The sequence below is a fragment of the Thunnus albacares genome, chromosome 4 (genome assembly GCF_914725855.1).
Source record: "Thunnus albacares chromosome 4, fThuAlb1.1, whole genome shotgun sequence".
In the NCBI taxonomy this organism is placed as follows: domain Eukaryota; kingdom Metazoa; phylum Chordata; class Actinopteri; order Scombriformes; family Scombridae; genus Thunnus; species Thunnus albacares.
The window spans coordinates 20,491,792-20,505,463 of record NC_058109.1 but is presented as its reverse complement, the minus strand read 5'-3'; the positions used below and the strand labels follow the sequence as shown (position 1 = coordinate 20,505,463).

The 13,672-nt window shown below is 38.8% G+C and overlaps 1 protein-coding gene across 4 annotated transcripts in view; it reads right to left on the bottom strand.

Annotated features, from left to right (window-relative positions):
* Nucleotides 1–615: 615 nt before the first annotated feature.
* rad18 (RAD18 E3 ubiquitin protein ligase) overlaps nt 616–13,672 on the bottom strand; it is a 35,808-nt gene continuing 22,751 nt past the window's right edge. The window contains exons 12-15 of one of the 4 annotated variants that reach the window (XM_044349678.1): nt 6,737–6,781; nt 2,243–2,354; nt 2,068–2,141; nt 616–1,498 (exon numbers count right to left, since the gene is read on the bottom strand). In XM_044349678.1, coding sequence (XP_044205613.1) covers nt 1,402–1,498; nt 2,068–2,141; nt 2,243–2,354; nt 6,737–6,781 — 328 coding nt within the window. In that variant the 3' untranslated portion in view covers nt 616–1,401. The remainder of the gene's footprint in view (nt 1,499–2,067; nt 2,142–2,242; nt 2,355–6,736; nt 6,782–13,672) is intronic. The other 3 variants (XM_044349679.1, XM_044349680.1, XM_044349681.1) reach the window with 3 other exon arrangements.

The window sequence follows — 13,672 nt, the reverse complement described above, 5'->3', positions numbered from 1 at the left end:
TATGTGTATAGAATCAATGATATCACTGCCTGCTTTACTGCTTTTAAGCCAGGGATCATTATCCAATTGGTACTTTTCTGTGGTTTCAAGCAAGACACATCCCTGCTAATTAAGTCGGAAACAAACAGCACCATTGTAAAGGAAAGACGTCAGGACGCAATGGGATCTGAGGTGTGTGGTATAACGAGAAGAACTGATATGAGTCCAGTGATGTCTGTCAGTGTGACCCTGCTTGGTCTGAGGGGAAAGACAAGTGAGTCAGAAGCAGCATGTTTCTGTCCAGGCTCCGGGCAAACTCTGTTTTCAATCAAGGTTGGGTCCCAAATGTGTTCCTGCTCACTCTCCCATGCACATATACATAAACACAACCTCCCCCTCTAAAGTGTTTACACACTTGCTTGCTTTGACCTGGGGTTTATTAAATTAAACTGACCCTGCTTACTTTTCTTTCAAAGAAAACAATCCATTTGAAAGCTACAGATTTTTTGCATGCTTTGAAATTGGAAATGACAGAGGAACCCCAAGTGACTTAACTCTGAATTTGAGTTGGCCAAACAACAACCCAAATATGAGGGAAAGTCCTAATGTGCAAGCAAAGACGCATATATGTAGTCATTCGGTGAAAAAAGTGCAGTTTTATGCATTTTTTGCTAATTCAATAAGTACACAACAGAAACAAAGTCCAAAAGTTTTGATCTGTACACAGTGTACAAAAATTCAAACATCTATTTGTGACTACAGGGGCAGTTAATGTTGAAACATAATTTGCATATGATCATCTTCTTATACAAAACTACTGATTGCTTACAGGTTTATTTCAGTTTAAACTGGATTTTACGATGGACTTAAAGCATGTAACAGATACAAAGAGTGGAATAAAGTAAAATAAAAAATAAAAATTTTATAATGTAGTATTAAAACTACAAGCAGCAAAAAAAAACTGGATATTGAAAGGTTGGCTACAAGCTGTACAAATGATGTTTACTTATGTCTACTTTAAATCAAAAAATACCAAACCAAATCTCAAAAACACTTAATTGCATTGAAACAAATTCAAGTATTGATTTTATAGTCCTTTTACTCTTGAGGTAGAGGATTTCTATAATCTAATGAAATACTGAAGGCTAAAGGTCATCATAGATCACAAGACTACAAATTATGTTAAACATTATTTAGACAGTTAAAAATGTATTACTACCAAAACACATGCAATAAACAGTGCAACTTCAGAGTATCATAAAGAAATGCCAGACAGGAATGTGCATAAAAAAAAAAAAAAAAAAAACACCTTGACTTGCTTGAAAGTCAGTCAAAGGTTTACTGGCACTGATTTAGTAAGCGAGAGATCTCTCTCTCTCTCTCTCTCTCTCTCTCTCTCCTTCACCAGTCTTCCATCTCTCCTTACATTTTACGGCGGCGTTTTCCCAGAATGGATGAAACGGCATCACTTTCTCTGGAGCTGGATGTTCGCTTTTTGAAGGCAGTCCTCTCTGTGACTCTATGAAAGAAGAAGAAAACCCTTTAGAAATTTCTGAATGGAAGAGAACAGAAATATGCTAAATTTCTTTTAAAAACAGTAATGATGTATCCTTAATTTTGTGTCCTGAAGGCTTTAAGAGAAAAGTAATGTCCTATTTTGTAGTGAGACATCCTTGCTTTTATTGCACCGCTCCACACTAACTATATACATTAACTCAACGTCAGCTACTCTGCTTCTGCACACAATCTATGAATACCAAAAAAAAAAAAAAAAAAAAGCTTACAGCAGTAAATCACCAACCAACCGTGATGTTCACTTCTGGAATATGAATCAGCAAATGAGCCTCAGAGGATCATCTTAAAGCTATAAAGACTTGCATATTTTTTTTAATCTACAGTTTTACGGGTGCAAACAGTCTTCTTACATTACATTTATGTAACACATACCACCCAGAAGTGAAGCTACTTTGTCGTTACTGAGAGAATTTAAAACAGAGAGAACTGAAACTACCAAGCATTTATAGTAGTAATTTGTGAAATTATGGTGCATAAAATATGTATCACACTGTAAATGAGCCAGCTGTTTACCTCTGCACAGGTGTGATGTGATTCTCAGCAGCAGGTGCACATGAGGAGGTGAACACTTTAGTCTCTGACAGCTGCTGGAGCACAAAAGGACACAAGAGACAACATTATTTTAAAAACATTTTGTTGTGACTAACAGACTTCATCAGCAATGTGCTAAACCTTTATGTCAACCCACACTAACATCCTCACTCCAGTCCTCCGCTACCCGGTCTTCCAAGGGATTCCAGCAGGCACTTAAATCTCGCCTTCTTCTCTCCTGCCATCCACCAACAGACCTGGGTGTGTATCTTGAGAAAACAGGCAAGACGGATTTGAGAAGAGGAATAAAACCATACAATTTAATCAGTTCTACACTTCAGTTATTTTCTGGCGAGGAATCAGCCAAAATGATTACTTTAACCATTACCATTTTCTGTGGATTAAATCTACCATGGCTCCAAAAATAGTCCCAGCACATGTGGCAAATGAGGAGTGTAACAGCCTATTTGCCTTCAGTTGCTTCAGTGTAACCAGCAGTTCATGCAGTCAATTAACACCAAAAGCCCTTTTACTTTGACCAACTAATGCAGTGGAGATGGTGTAAATTCTGCACACTGTCGATGCATTTCCTGGGTGCATTCATACTTGATTGTCATGCTGCTGAGAGTGATAGAAAAATTATTTCACTCTATCTTGAGCAGCAGGCTCCTTGACACCCCTCCAGCAAATACATTACAATGGACCAAGTGGTTGCTCACACCAGTAAAAATCACTTAGATATAACAAATGTCGTTTGCCGTCCAATTAAAAGGAAAAATGAATGTTTTTGCTAACATAGCTTTTGCACTAGTGCCTGTTCATCCAGCAAAGTGACAGAAAATAACTTTTCCATTTTGACACTTGGGTGGCTGAAATAACTGATTTCTCACCAGAACATGAACAACTTATTTTGCTTTGTAGCAGTAAAAAGTCAATTGTTTTCAAAAAGTTAGATCAACTTAACTTTAACCGGCCAGAGTGCAAGTTTTTATTTATCTTGAACATTGAGTTAACTTAACCTACAAATTTTGGATCTGTCTTACAGCACAGGCAAAACATACAAATTCTGTGCACACACTGGACGTAAACACTGAACCCCCGACTGATTTTATCCATTGACAATTCTAATAAAGTTGATTAAAGCAAGACAACCACATCCTCAAAAAAATGTTGACAATAAAGATAAAGCGGCGTTACTGTGTGGAAGGCTGGGAAGTTGTAGCATCAATAATTCTGAATATTTAACTGAATATTATCACATATTGATACTAAGATAATGCATGATTATCTCAACACAAATTCTATCCCTTTCCTAAACAATACAGTGAATGGAATTTCCAAAGATCTTGTCAAAATCTTGTAAAATGTACAAGGTAAATGAAACTCATGGACTCATTACACACTGAATGTGATCCATTTAAAATAAACAAGTGTTTAGACATTTTCATCATAGTCATTCTAAATTAAAAGATGATGCATATCACAGTATTTTATTACATTTTTCTGACACCATTTATTAAACCATGTTTGTTCTCATTTACTCGGGATGACATACACACACACACACACACACAATTCCTTGTTTTTATTCTAAAGGAAACTTCACTGTTGCCAGAGAAACACAGCTGGACCGAGTACTCCTTGTTACTAAATAACTTGTTTTCTCCTTATAGATTACCTATTGCCACATCAATATTTGTTGCTCTGCAGCTCAGGATGTTGTGTTAGGTGAAGTAATCACCTGACATAAACTGGTGGACGGAGATCTCCTCCACAGGAAATGGTTAGATAACATGTCTAAGAAACCAAAGAGGAGCCCTAAAACCACAGTGTCTTACATGTGGAACCCCTTAAAGCTTCAGCTGATTATACCATAGATGAATCACCCTCCAGCCAGTGACGAGGTCCTATGTGTCTTTTTCTTGATCGTTTAGGCTGGAAAAACAAAATTCCAACACTGGAATTTGGGTCAGAAGTCCACATGTGGGTAGTAGATGGATAGAGAAATATATAAGTATAGTGGATTGCCGGAAAGCAGGCGGTTGGCCACAACGCAAGCATGAATCATGACTAAAACAATCATCAGTTAAATTGTCATCTTTGCCAGAGTCTGGTACAGGCTGGAGGATAGAGATAAAGTCTTCCCAGATGAAAAGAAAATTTCCTCTCACACTTGTTGCAAGTGTAGAATTGGCTTTCTCCTATTGAGTTGATGAGGCATCTCAAGGCCCAATACTTCTGGTACACTATGACGATATGCAGAAAAGCGCTGTGTGGAATGTTGACATTAGGAGTGAACGCTGGCAGGTTTGGACTTTGCCTCAAGATCGTTCAGAGAGAGATTAAGAACTGAGCCTTGATTACCCACAACAAACACAGGGTGAAATGACATTCAGATGCATGTATGTGCTTCTGTTATTTTGTCAGCAGTGTGACAGTAAAGCAATCTGTATGTGAAATATCCTTAAAACAGACCTGCCTGTGTAATAGAAACAAACATGGTATCATCTGAATCAGTTTAGAATACTAAAAACGTATATACTTTACATATAACAGCCTGTTATTTGTACTTGCCCTTCCGATGGCAAGAGTTAGTTTAGCACCACAAGACTGAATGAGCTATGGGTCAGTTGTTTATGTGAGTCCTCTGGGGCAAAGAGCTATGTGTGACTGGCTTAACACACTGTCTGAATCATTTAAATGAGATGAGAGCAGTTATAGCAGAGTACCAAAATGGTACAGAAAAAAAAAGAATAAAACAGAATGCAGAGAGTCTGCCAAACATATATTATGTCTGATTATTAAGCCCACTTGTCATAGCTATAATTTGTTCAAAATATGACAACCTCTACCCCTGGACAATTGAATTTATTGCTGACATAACTCTTGTTTCTGACAGTTTAATTGGATAAAATAATCTATCCGGGAAGGTTAAGTTGTCAAAACAATCATCAGGAGCAAAGCTGAAACCAACTACAAGAAAAACGGCCTATTTGACAACAATTTCATGACAACATAACTGCTGGCTATCTTGCTGCCTCTTGCTGATAAGAAGTAACTTTCCTAAACTTTCTAAAGGAAAAACAGTACGTCATCACAAAAGGAACAGGCACAACTGATTGTACACACAGTCCAACTTTAAGCCTCAAGTGAAAAGCAACATCTACAAATGCAGGCTCAAGGACATACAGTGCTGCTGGTTTTGCTGCTCTTCTTGTTTTGCTGTGGTTCCAGGCCAAAAATAAGTGCCTCTTAACAAAATTATGGTAATCTTGGTCGAAAGCAATTACAGGGGAAGAATGTCAAGACATTATTTTATGAGATCCAGATTTTAGAAACTCCACCACATATAATAATACCCCAAAATTAATCAAAAATCTTTTATCTCGACAAACCAATAGAAACATTTCATTTCACCTGATACAACTATGCAAGTCACAGAACACGCAGACAGACGTATTCATGGTATGGATCCCATTTGTGCTAGAGCTAATTCTCTACTCTGACAAAACAGGCATACACCCACAAAGGATCCTTTGACTTCTAACAGACAGCTGGACAGAAAAAGATGGATGTCAGCGTGAGTAGAATCCTCATGTACATCAGGGGAAGATTATTATTAAAAATGGTCACAGAAATAAGATTCACCTACATACTCAACCCATCAACCCCATCTTATAATATAAACATGCAGAGCAAAGTACAACTACAGATATACAGTGTAGACGTAGGGGCATTTAGACAGTACATATGTATGTCCTAAACTGTGCGGTGGAAGACATTCACCTCAGTAAATTAACTGTTTTGTTCAGTTTGGCCTATGAAACAAATAATTACAGTGTAATTACTGGAATAAAGTCTATTTACACTCAATGTTTTGGACCGTGTGAAACATAAATTCAAAAAAGTAAGTTCCACCCAGAAGGCTTTGTCAGTGTGCTAGTTGTTTTTTTTATGTTAGCTACAGTTCGCGCACATGCTACCCTGCAGCTAGCATCATCATGTGGCAATGATTGAACACAAATGAGAGGCCAGATCTTGAAATCAATCCCATATCATTCACCTCCCCTGTGCAGGAAGATTATGTTTTCCCAGTAAATTGTTGCAACTCTGGACAAAAAGTGGCAAAACAGATGGAGACTTTGTGTTGATGCTGTTAAACCAAATCCAAGAAATGTTATGACTCTGGAAATTGCTTCATTAGACATGCCTATGTATTTGAAAGGGCATCACCTGAGTCTGTGAAGCAAAAACTGACTGGCAATGGCAGTCCTTCTCCCCACCATATTCCAGAAAGCTGACCCACCCCCCGTAGATAGAGACCAGGCCAACACCATTAGAGTGTTTATTGCTGCAGATAATGTCTGTGACCATACTAGAAACCACACAATCCAACAATATACTCAGTACTTGAGAAACACTATAATGTCCCTTCACATGCACACAGCTTTTGAATTTAATTGAAGCAATTATGGTGTCATGTTTTCTTTTAGCTTACACTTGTATGTACACATGTATTATGACCCATGAGCCAATGTTTTTCGAAATTAATTACAAGAAATTCTATCTTTTGTTTTCTCAGCTGGCACAGCAAAAAACAAATATTACATTAGTTTTCTAGGACAATAGCAATGACAGGAAAATCACTTACTCTAGGTTTCTGGCAGGCTCTGGACCAAAGATATCTGAAATAGAACTGCAAGGAGAGAAAGAGGAAGAGAAGAAAAAGAAAAGACACCATGTAATATACAATTTTTACTGATACAGAGGATTTACTGTAGCAACACATTATTTCTATAAAACAATATTACTGCATTGGTTTTTACCTGAGTACCTGCCCTGTCAACAGAGTACCGATTCTAAATACACTGTGGTGTTCCTCAATCTATGAATAATATATATTGTTTTAGACTCATATGAACAGGCGTATTTATCACATATCCTACAGACCAAATGTCATTGGCAAAGCCATGCCTTGACAAGATCAATGAAATGCCTGAGAAATCTTATGGCCCAGAATATTACTTCTAAACATATACTGTGAAAAATATGGACGTAGCCATCGCAATGTCACCGACTGGTTTCTGAAGAGTGGTTTTGAAGCTCAAAGTGGGTGGCTCCGCCCGTCGCCATCTTAGCAGTGCCCGACTCCGCCTAACTCCAAGCTAATCCAAAATAGGCAAAGAGGTTGAGCTGAATGAAGCCTGGTTGCTGAAACAAGCCACCTAGCACCTAGCGACCTGTCACTCAAAGCAGCCACGTCCTTAATTATGCATAACTTTACGACTTAATAAAATTTATACGGATGAGTTATAAAAAAAAAAATTCACCCCCTGTACAGTTGTCATGAAAGGAGAAATTAGCTATAGAGACCAAAAATGTTTTTTGTACCAGGCTGTAAACATGTTTATTTCTGCTGTAGAGTTGGGCATTTTAACATGGGGGTCTATTGGGATTGACTCACTTTTGGAGCCAGCCTCAAGTGGCCATTTGGGGAACTGCAGTTTTTGGCACTTCCGCATTGGCTTCATTTTTCAGCCCTGAAGGTTGCCGCTTGCTTCTAAAGAGTATAAAAATGTAGATGTTGTATTTTTCACACCACCTTATTCCAAAACAAATCCTCATTTCTCTGCCTGACTTCGAGCTAGAGGCAATAGATGTGTGAGGCTGCCAGAGGCAAACGCTTCATGACAGGCCAAACTACATAGAGCAGAACTCCCCTTTCATGCTGTCAGTCAATGAGATCTCACCAGCTGTATATGTCTCCCTTGCATCCTATATTGTAAAATTCTTCCACCTTTTCCATTTGCAGCTAATATAAAACCAGACAATGCAGCACTAACTACATCACATACAACCACATCTGCATTTGAAAGACTGCTGTCAGACACCTCTGAATTTATGGTACACCTAACGGGCGAAATTGCCCATTTCATACCGCATCAGTGCACCCTCTGCAAAGACAGTAAAAGGGGGGTCTCCTGTTGCAAAATACAGTCCATTGATGGATTTATATCTCTGAGAATCAGCATGTGTTGGTTCAGGCGTGATCTCTCTCTCCATTTATCATCCCAAAGTACAATTAAAAGCCTCACTACCTCATTGGAAAACAAGTGAGAAAAAATAGCAGAAAGAGAGAAGGGTGAGCATAAAAGAGAAACTAAACAAACAACTTTACTTTGTATTTCCTTATGGCTAGTTCCTAAATTAAGAAAATAGATAAAACTAAAAGCCTAACTGCATCAGAAAATATGTGAGAGAAAATATTAAGGAGAGAGTGAGGGAGAGGAAAGAGAGTGTAAAAGAGAGGGTTGAGCATAAAAGCGAAATTAAACAGAAACCAAAACACATTACTTGGTCTGTATTTCACTGTGATTAATGAATAAAAAATGTATACAGATAAAACTCTCAGTAACATTCAGGTAGTGGCCACACAGTGGATTTCATGCACTGCCAAATGCTGAAATGTTCTAGTTCACAGTAAGAGTCTGCAACTGCGTCACGAATATTAAGAATGTTTGGTTTGTGGAGATTCCCTCCAGAGCCAGTCATATCTCCCAGAACAGTAGGATGTTAATGAGGTACTGCCAGGTGTGCATTCTACTAGTGGCTCTGCAAGTGGAGTCGCCAAGGCAGATCAGCTAGTAGGAGGTCATCATAAACACATGAGGCTCATCATCCTTAAAGTATAATAATGGCAAGATCACACTTGTTGGGTCAGGTGAACTATAACCTCAGATTAGGTGATGATTTATGCTCCGTTATTTTTGTGTGACAAGCAATTCCATTGTGGGCATATTGTAGAACTGAGTTACAGGTGAGTTTTTCCAAAGTAATTGTGACTTAGCAGCAATACTACATTTGTTACGGATGAAAAACTACTATCCCACAAATCTGTAGCTTTGTGTGGAAAGGTTAACCTGACGTGCTAGATGGTTAGTTATATAGAGCCACCTGAGCAATTGTCCATGGAAACTGTTTGGAAAAGGGCAGGCATTTTCAAAAAACACTTGTCAGGTGATTGGATGAACCATCTCTTTATCACTGTCTATCACCATCTTACCTTATGAGGAAGTTGGATCTGAGAAGCTGTTTGGTCTGAACCACCAGTGGTTCGGACACAAGCTAATAGCTTGAAGCCTGACAAGATGGATTCTCGCGTGATCTTGCTAGTCCAGCTGCGTTGCAAGGACATGGAAAGGCAGCCTGCTGGCATGTTGCCAAGTTCCCCATTCTCTCTCTGTGCCTCAAGTACACACAGACACATGATGTGTTGCTGTGTGAGATCAATGTGGGGCATGCACTGTGTAATTGGTCCTATCATTCATGTGCAATGCTCCATCGGCACTCAAAATAAAAAGACTTCCATACTACAGATAAGAAAATGACCATTCCATTGTTACTGAAACGTGTCATGAGTGTTACGCAGTTTCTGTTTCATTGGTTTTCACTGTGTATCTCTGTGCACCACGGTTAGCAAGTCACTATCATCAAGCAACCTTAACCATGTGTATTCAATTCTGTGTAATCAATTCAGATTGTCTGACATGCTGAGGTGGAATTATTGGATTTTATTTGCATATGGAAGTAATACACCTACCAACTTGGTGTATGAACTGATTTTAAAAAGTAGAGAGAGGTTTTGGGAATAACATTTCTCTCAGATGTCTAATGGCTTAAAAAAAAAAAAAAAAAAATCAAAAACACAAGCTTAACCCGAAGCTATCTGAGGTCGGGGCAACAATCCAAGCTTAAGGCCAGGCTATCACCGAGGTGGAGGAGCGCATTTCAGATGTGAAGCAAGCAGTGCTGTAACCAAAGAGGCTCTGCTATGTCTGTTGAAAGAACAATGCAGGCTGTGGGGAAAAAGAGACAGATCAGGAAAGCAAATCCAGAGGAAACAACATTCGGATGCATGGTGTGACTGAGGACTCCGAGGGCAACTCAATGATCAAGTTTGTGGAAAACTTATTGACCACTGAGCTCTCGCTACCCTACAGTATATCCCTCCAAATACAAAGCCTTCATAGAGCTTTGACATGGAATCCAGGACTTGATTCTACTCCGTGATCCATTGTTTGAAACTTCCTGCAGTTTGACGTTAAAGAAACCGTCCTGAAGTTTGCTTGGAGGAAGAAACTTAAATAAATAACGAGCTGATTTTTTCCTCGATTATGATTATGCCTATGAGGTGATGGCGAATTGCAGAGCCTACAGGGTATTAAAAAAGCACTCAAAAAGAAAGGCATTTGCTTCCCGACTCCATTCACAAGGATTCAAATTCACTGGAGCACCGGTCCATGGACCTACAAGGACACGCAGGAGGCCACACGGGAGCTGAGGGTGTGGGGACTTTGGGTGACCACCACTAGAGAGGACCCGGGCTCCAGCTTGGAGGAGAACATACTGAAGGCATTTCCATGGCAACAAGCAGATGCCAGAGATGAGGGAAAACCAATGAAGACATGAGAGAAAAGCTTCAGTAGTTTAGGAGACCATCCCAACATTAAAAGAATGGAAACCACACAGAACAATATGTGAATTGACTGGGAATAAGGGAGGTAACTTTTTTTCTTTCCTTTTAAATGGTTACCCACTGACTTTATTCTGGGAGGTCTCTGTAATTGTTCTGATGTTCTCGGGCACAATGTTACTGTTTTGTGTTAAAAGTAGGGGAAATCTGTTTTTGTATTTTTCAGTGTAAGAAATCTGAATCTATGGAGGGTATTACCTTACATAATGTAGCACTTACAACTAAGACCTTGAGTATATGCACCACATGGTGGCTCCATCTTGGAAAAATGTCCACAGTGTTCTGCAGGCATTTTTCAGGATGAAATTTCATTTTAATTTTAAAAACATGTACATTAGTGATCTAGAAGAGCTTCACTGTGCAGAGCGAGATAAATAACTGTTGATGTGCCAACAATAAGGCCTGATTTTGTGAACTGTATAACTTATATAATGTTTTTTTTCCCTCCAAGTGCAGAATTATTATGGGTTAATATGAATATGCATGTATGTGCATGTGCACATGTATGTATGAGTATGTGTGTGTATATATACATACAAATTCTGACCAAGAAACGAGAGAAACAACAGTGTTGAAAAGCATAATCTAACACGACCTTTGATCCAACACCTATCAAACAGGGTGAAATTCAATGTTCAGCCAGCAGGTCATAAGACTGTCAAGACAGTCTACAATTAATCAAAAATGTCATGCACAGAGTGAATTAAACAAAATGAAATAGCTGCCTTTCAGAGCTTCCGTGATAAGGTTGCCTCAGCATACATTATTCTTGGTCTTACAAACAGTGGGTTTTCCCCTTTGGAAATGCCATAGGCCACTTCTACAGGCTGTATTTTTCAGATTTGGTGCTGCACATTTGTGGTCTAAAACCGCTGGTATAAAAAGGTTTATAAGTATGCTGGTTCTGTTAAAAAACAATTTCTGCTTTCCTTTTACAAAAACATAATAACATGCAGTATTTATTTGATGCAGCAGCTATTGCAGCAGCACAGCCGCTGACGTGCTCTTAAAGCTTTGTGTCTGGTATTTTTTTAACTGCGTCTCTGCCTTGAAATTAAACTAATCTTTATTTGGGCCTGATTTGATTGCAGTTACTTATTATTATTTAAAATGGCAGCTGATAAATCTGTCAGCTACAGTCAGCTACCAGTTACACTAAATAAACATGTACTGATAACAGACACTGGTGAAATATCATCGGCCAGAGTAGCATAATTAGAAAGCTGCTAAATGGAAAATAATAAGCATGTTTCAAAGTAACTGAACCTGATCCAGATAAGATTACAAGGTCAAAACAGCAGGGCACTGAAAAGACAATCTGAAAATTGGTCAGGAACTAGTTCTACAGTATCATATAGTGGGTACTTGGTCTAAGTTTATTGCATGCAGCGCTTCATGGCTGGCCTTAGAGATTACAAACATACTCTCAGTCCTTCTATAAAAGTCAGCATACACAAGCGCAGTCAAAAATTTGCAGGGCGTTGATATAGAAATATGTAAAATGTCTTCATTAGGGACCAACTTTGTAGAAACTTGCATCTGTTGTTGTAAAAGCCAGCTGCCACATTTACATTCCTAATAAATTGGTAATGCTTGAGAAGCCTCAAATTAAATTCCCTTGACCAACTTAAGGTTTATACAGTGGAAACCGTTTATAGTGATCATATCCATCCAGGTCAAATTGATCACTATAAGCGGATGATTATTATAACTGATTTTTTTCTTTTTCTTAATTCCTCATGCAGACTACCGTCTAGTTGACATTTGTATATTTATTACATGAATATAAAGTAATAAAAAGGGAAGCTTCACTATTTGCTGAATTTTATTGACTGTTTCAAAATACAGAACAGCTGTTTCAAGTGCTTCTTGTTTCACTGCTGCATCTCACTGGCTCGTTTTTGGCAGTTTGTCAAAAGCTTCAAGGAGACTACATTTTTCATTGACAGAAAATGACATTTTCCCTTTCTTTTTCCCCGTCATGGTTTCAATGTGCACACAGCACCAGCCTCCCAGCCCGAAGCAGATGGGTTGTGCGTTGAGGCTGCAGGGATGGGGGCCGCCGCGGGGATGGGGGCCGCAGGGCCGCCGCAGCAAGAAAGTTGAACTAGAATCAACTTTTGGAGAAACGCAACCTGTAATGCTGTCATCCCTGCCATGAGGCAAGACAGAAACATTACTAGGAAGAGGGGAGGACTATTCTCTTTGTTTGATAACGTTAAAGGTAAAGTTAAGCTTTGCTGACGGCTTCCCGACTCATTTTAAAAAAAGATGAGAGAAAGAGAGAGACAGAGAGAGAGAGCGAGAGAAGCAGTGGTTGAGCGTGCTAGAGAGTGTATGAGGAGAGCGAGCAGTGGTAGCAAGAAAGCCGGTGAATGAGAGGAATAAAACGTTATTTTCTGATTGTTTCGCGGAAGTTACAAATAATCACACCCATACCCGCAACACCTGATAATGGTAATGTATTACCATAGTTTAATTTTGTTTGTGTGTGTGTTTTCATTTTGGGTGTTTTCATGTAGGAAAACACCCAAATGTAAAGAAAGGCACGCAGGGCTTTTGGATGAAAACTCATATTATCCGATTGTCACATTGTCTCATCTCTGTCAGATTTATTTGTATGAATGAATGTGGCTGAAATTTGATTTGAAAAAACTTGTGCTAAGAAGCTCTGTTCTGACTCATTTTAAAGTGTCTGATTCCTACAATACTCTGTTGACAGCACAGAAAAGAGGCTATCAATATCAGTTTTAATGGCGTAGGAGCTTGTCTGGTTCTTAAGCCCCACATGTTAGGCTGATAGGCTTTATTTAGATATAGTAAGTGATCTTTTGCTATGTTTAATTATACTCGAAGTCATGATTGAGCCATGATTTCCTATTAATGCTCTTGGTGCTTAATTGGGAGGAAAAGAAGATCTGAAAAATAAATGAGCATTTCAGTCAGTAAATTTGTGCTTTTGGCAAAATTTAAAAACTACTGGAAAAGAAAAATGACAGTGAATACCAACTGATGTTTCTTATGTTCTGCTGCAACTCACAAACCTATAACCTA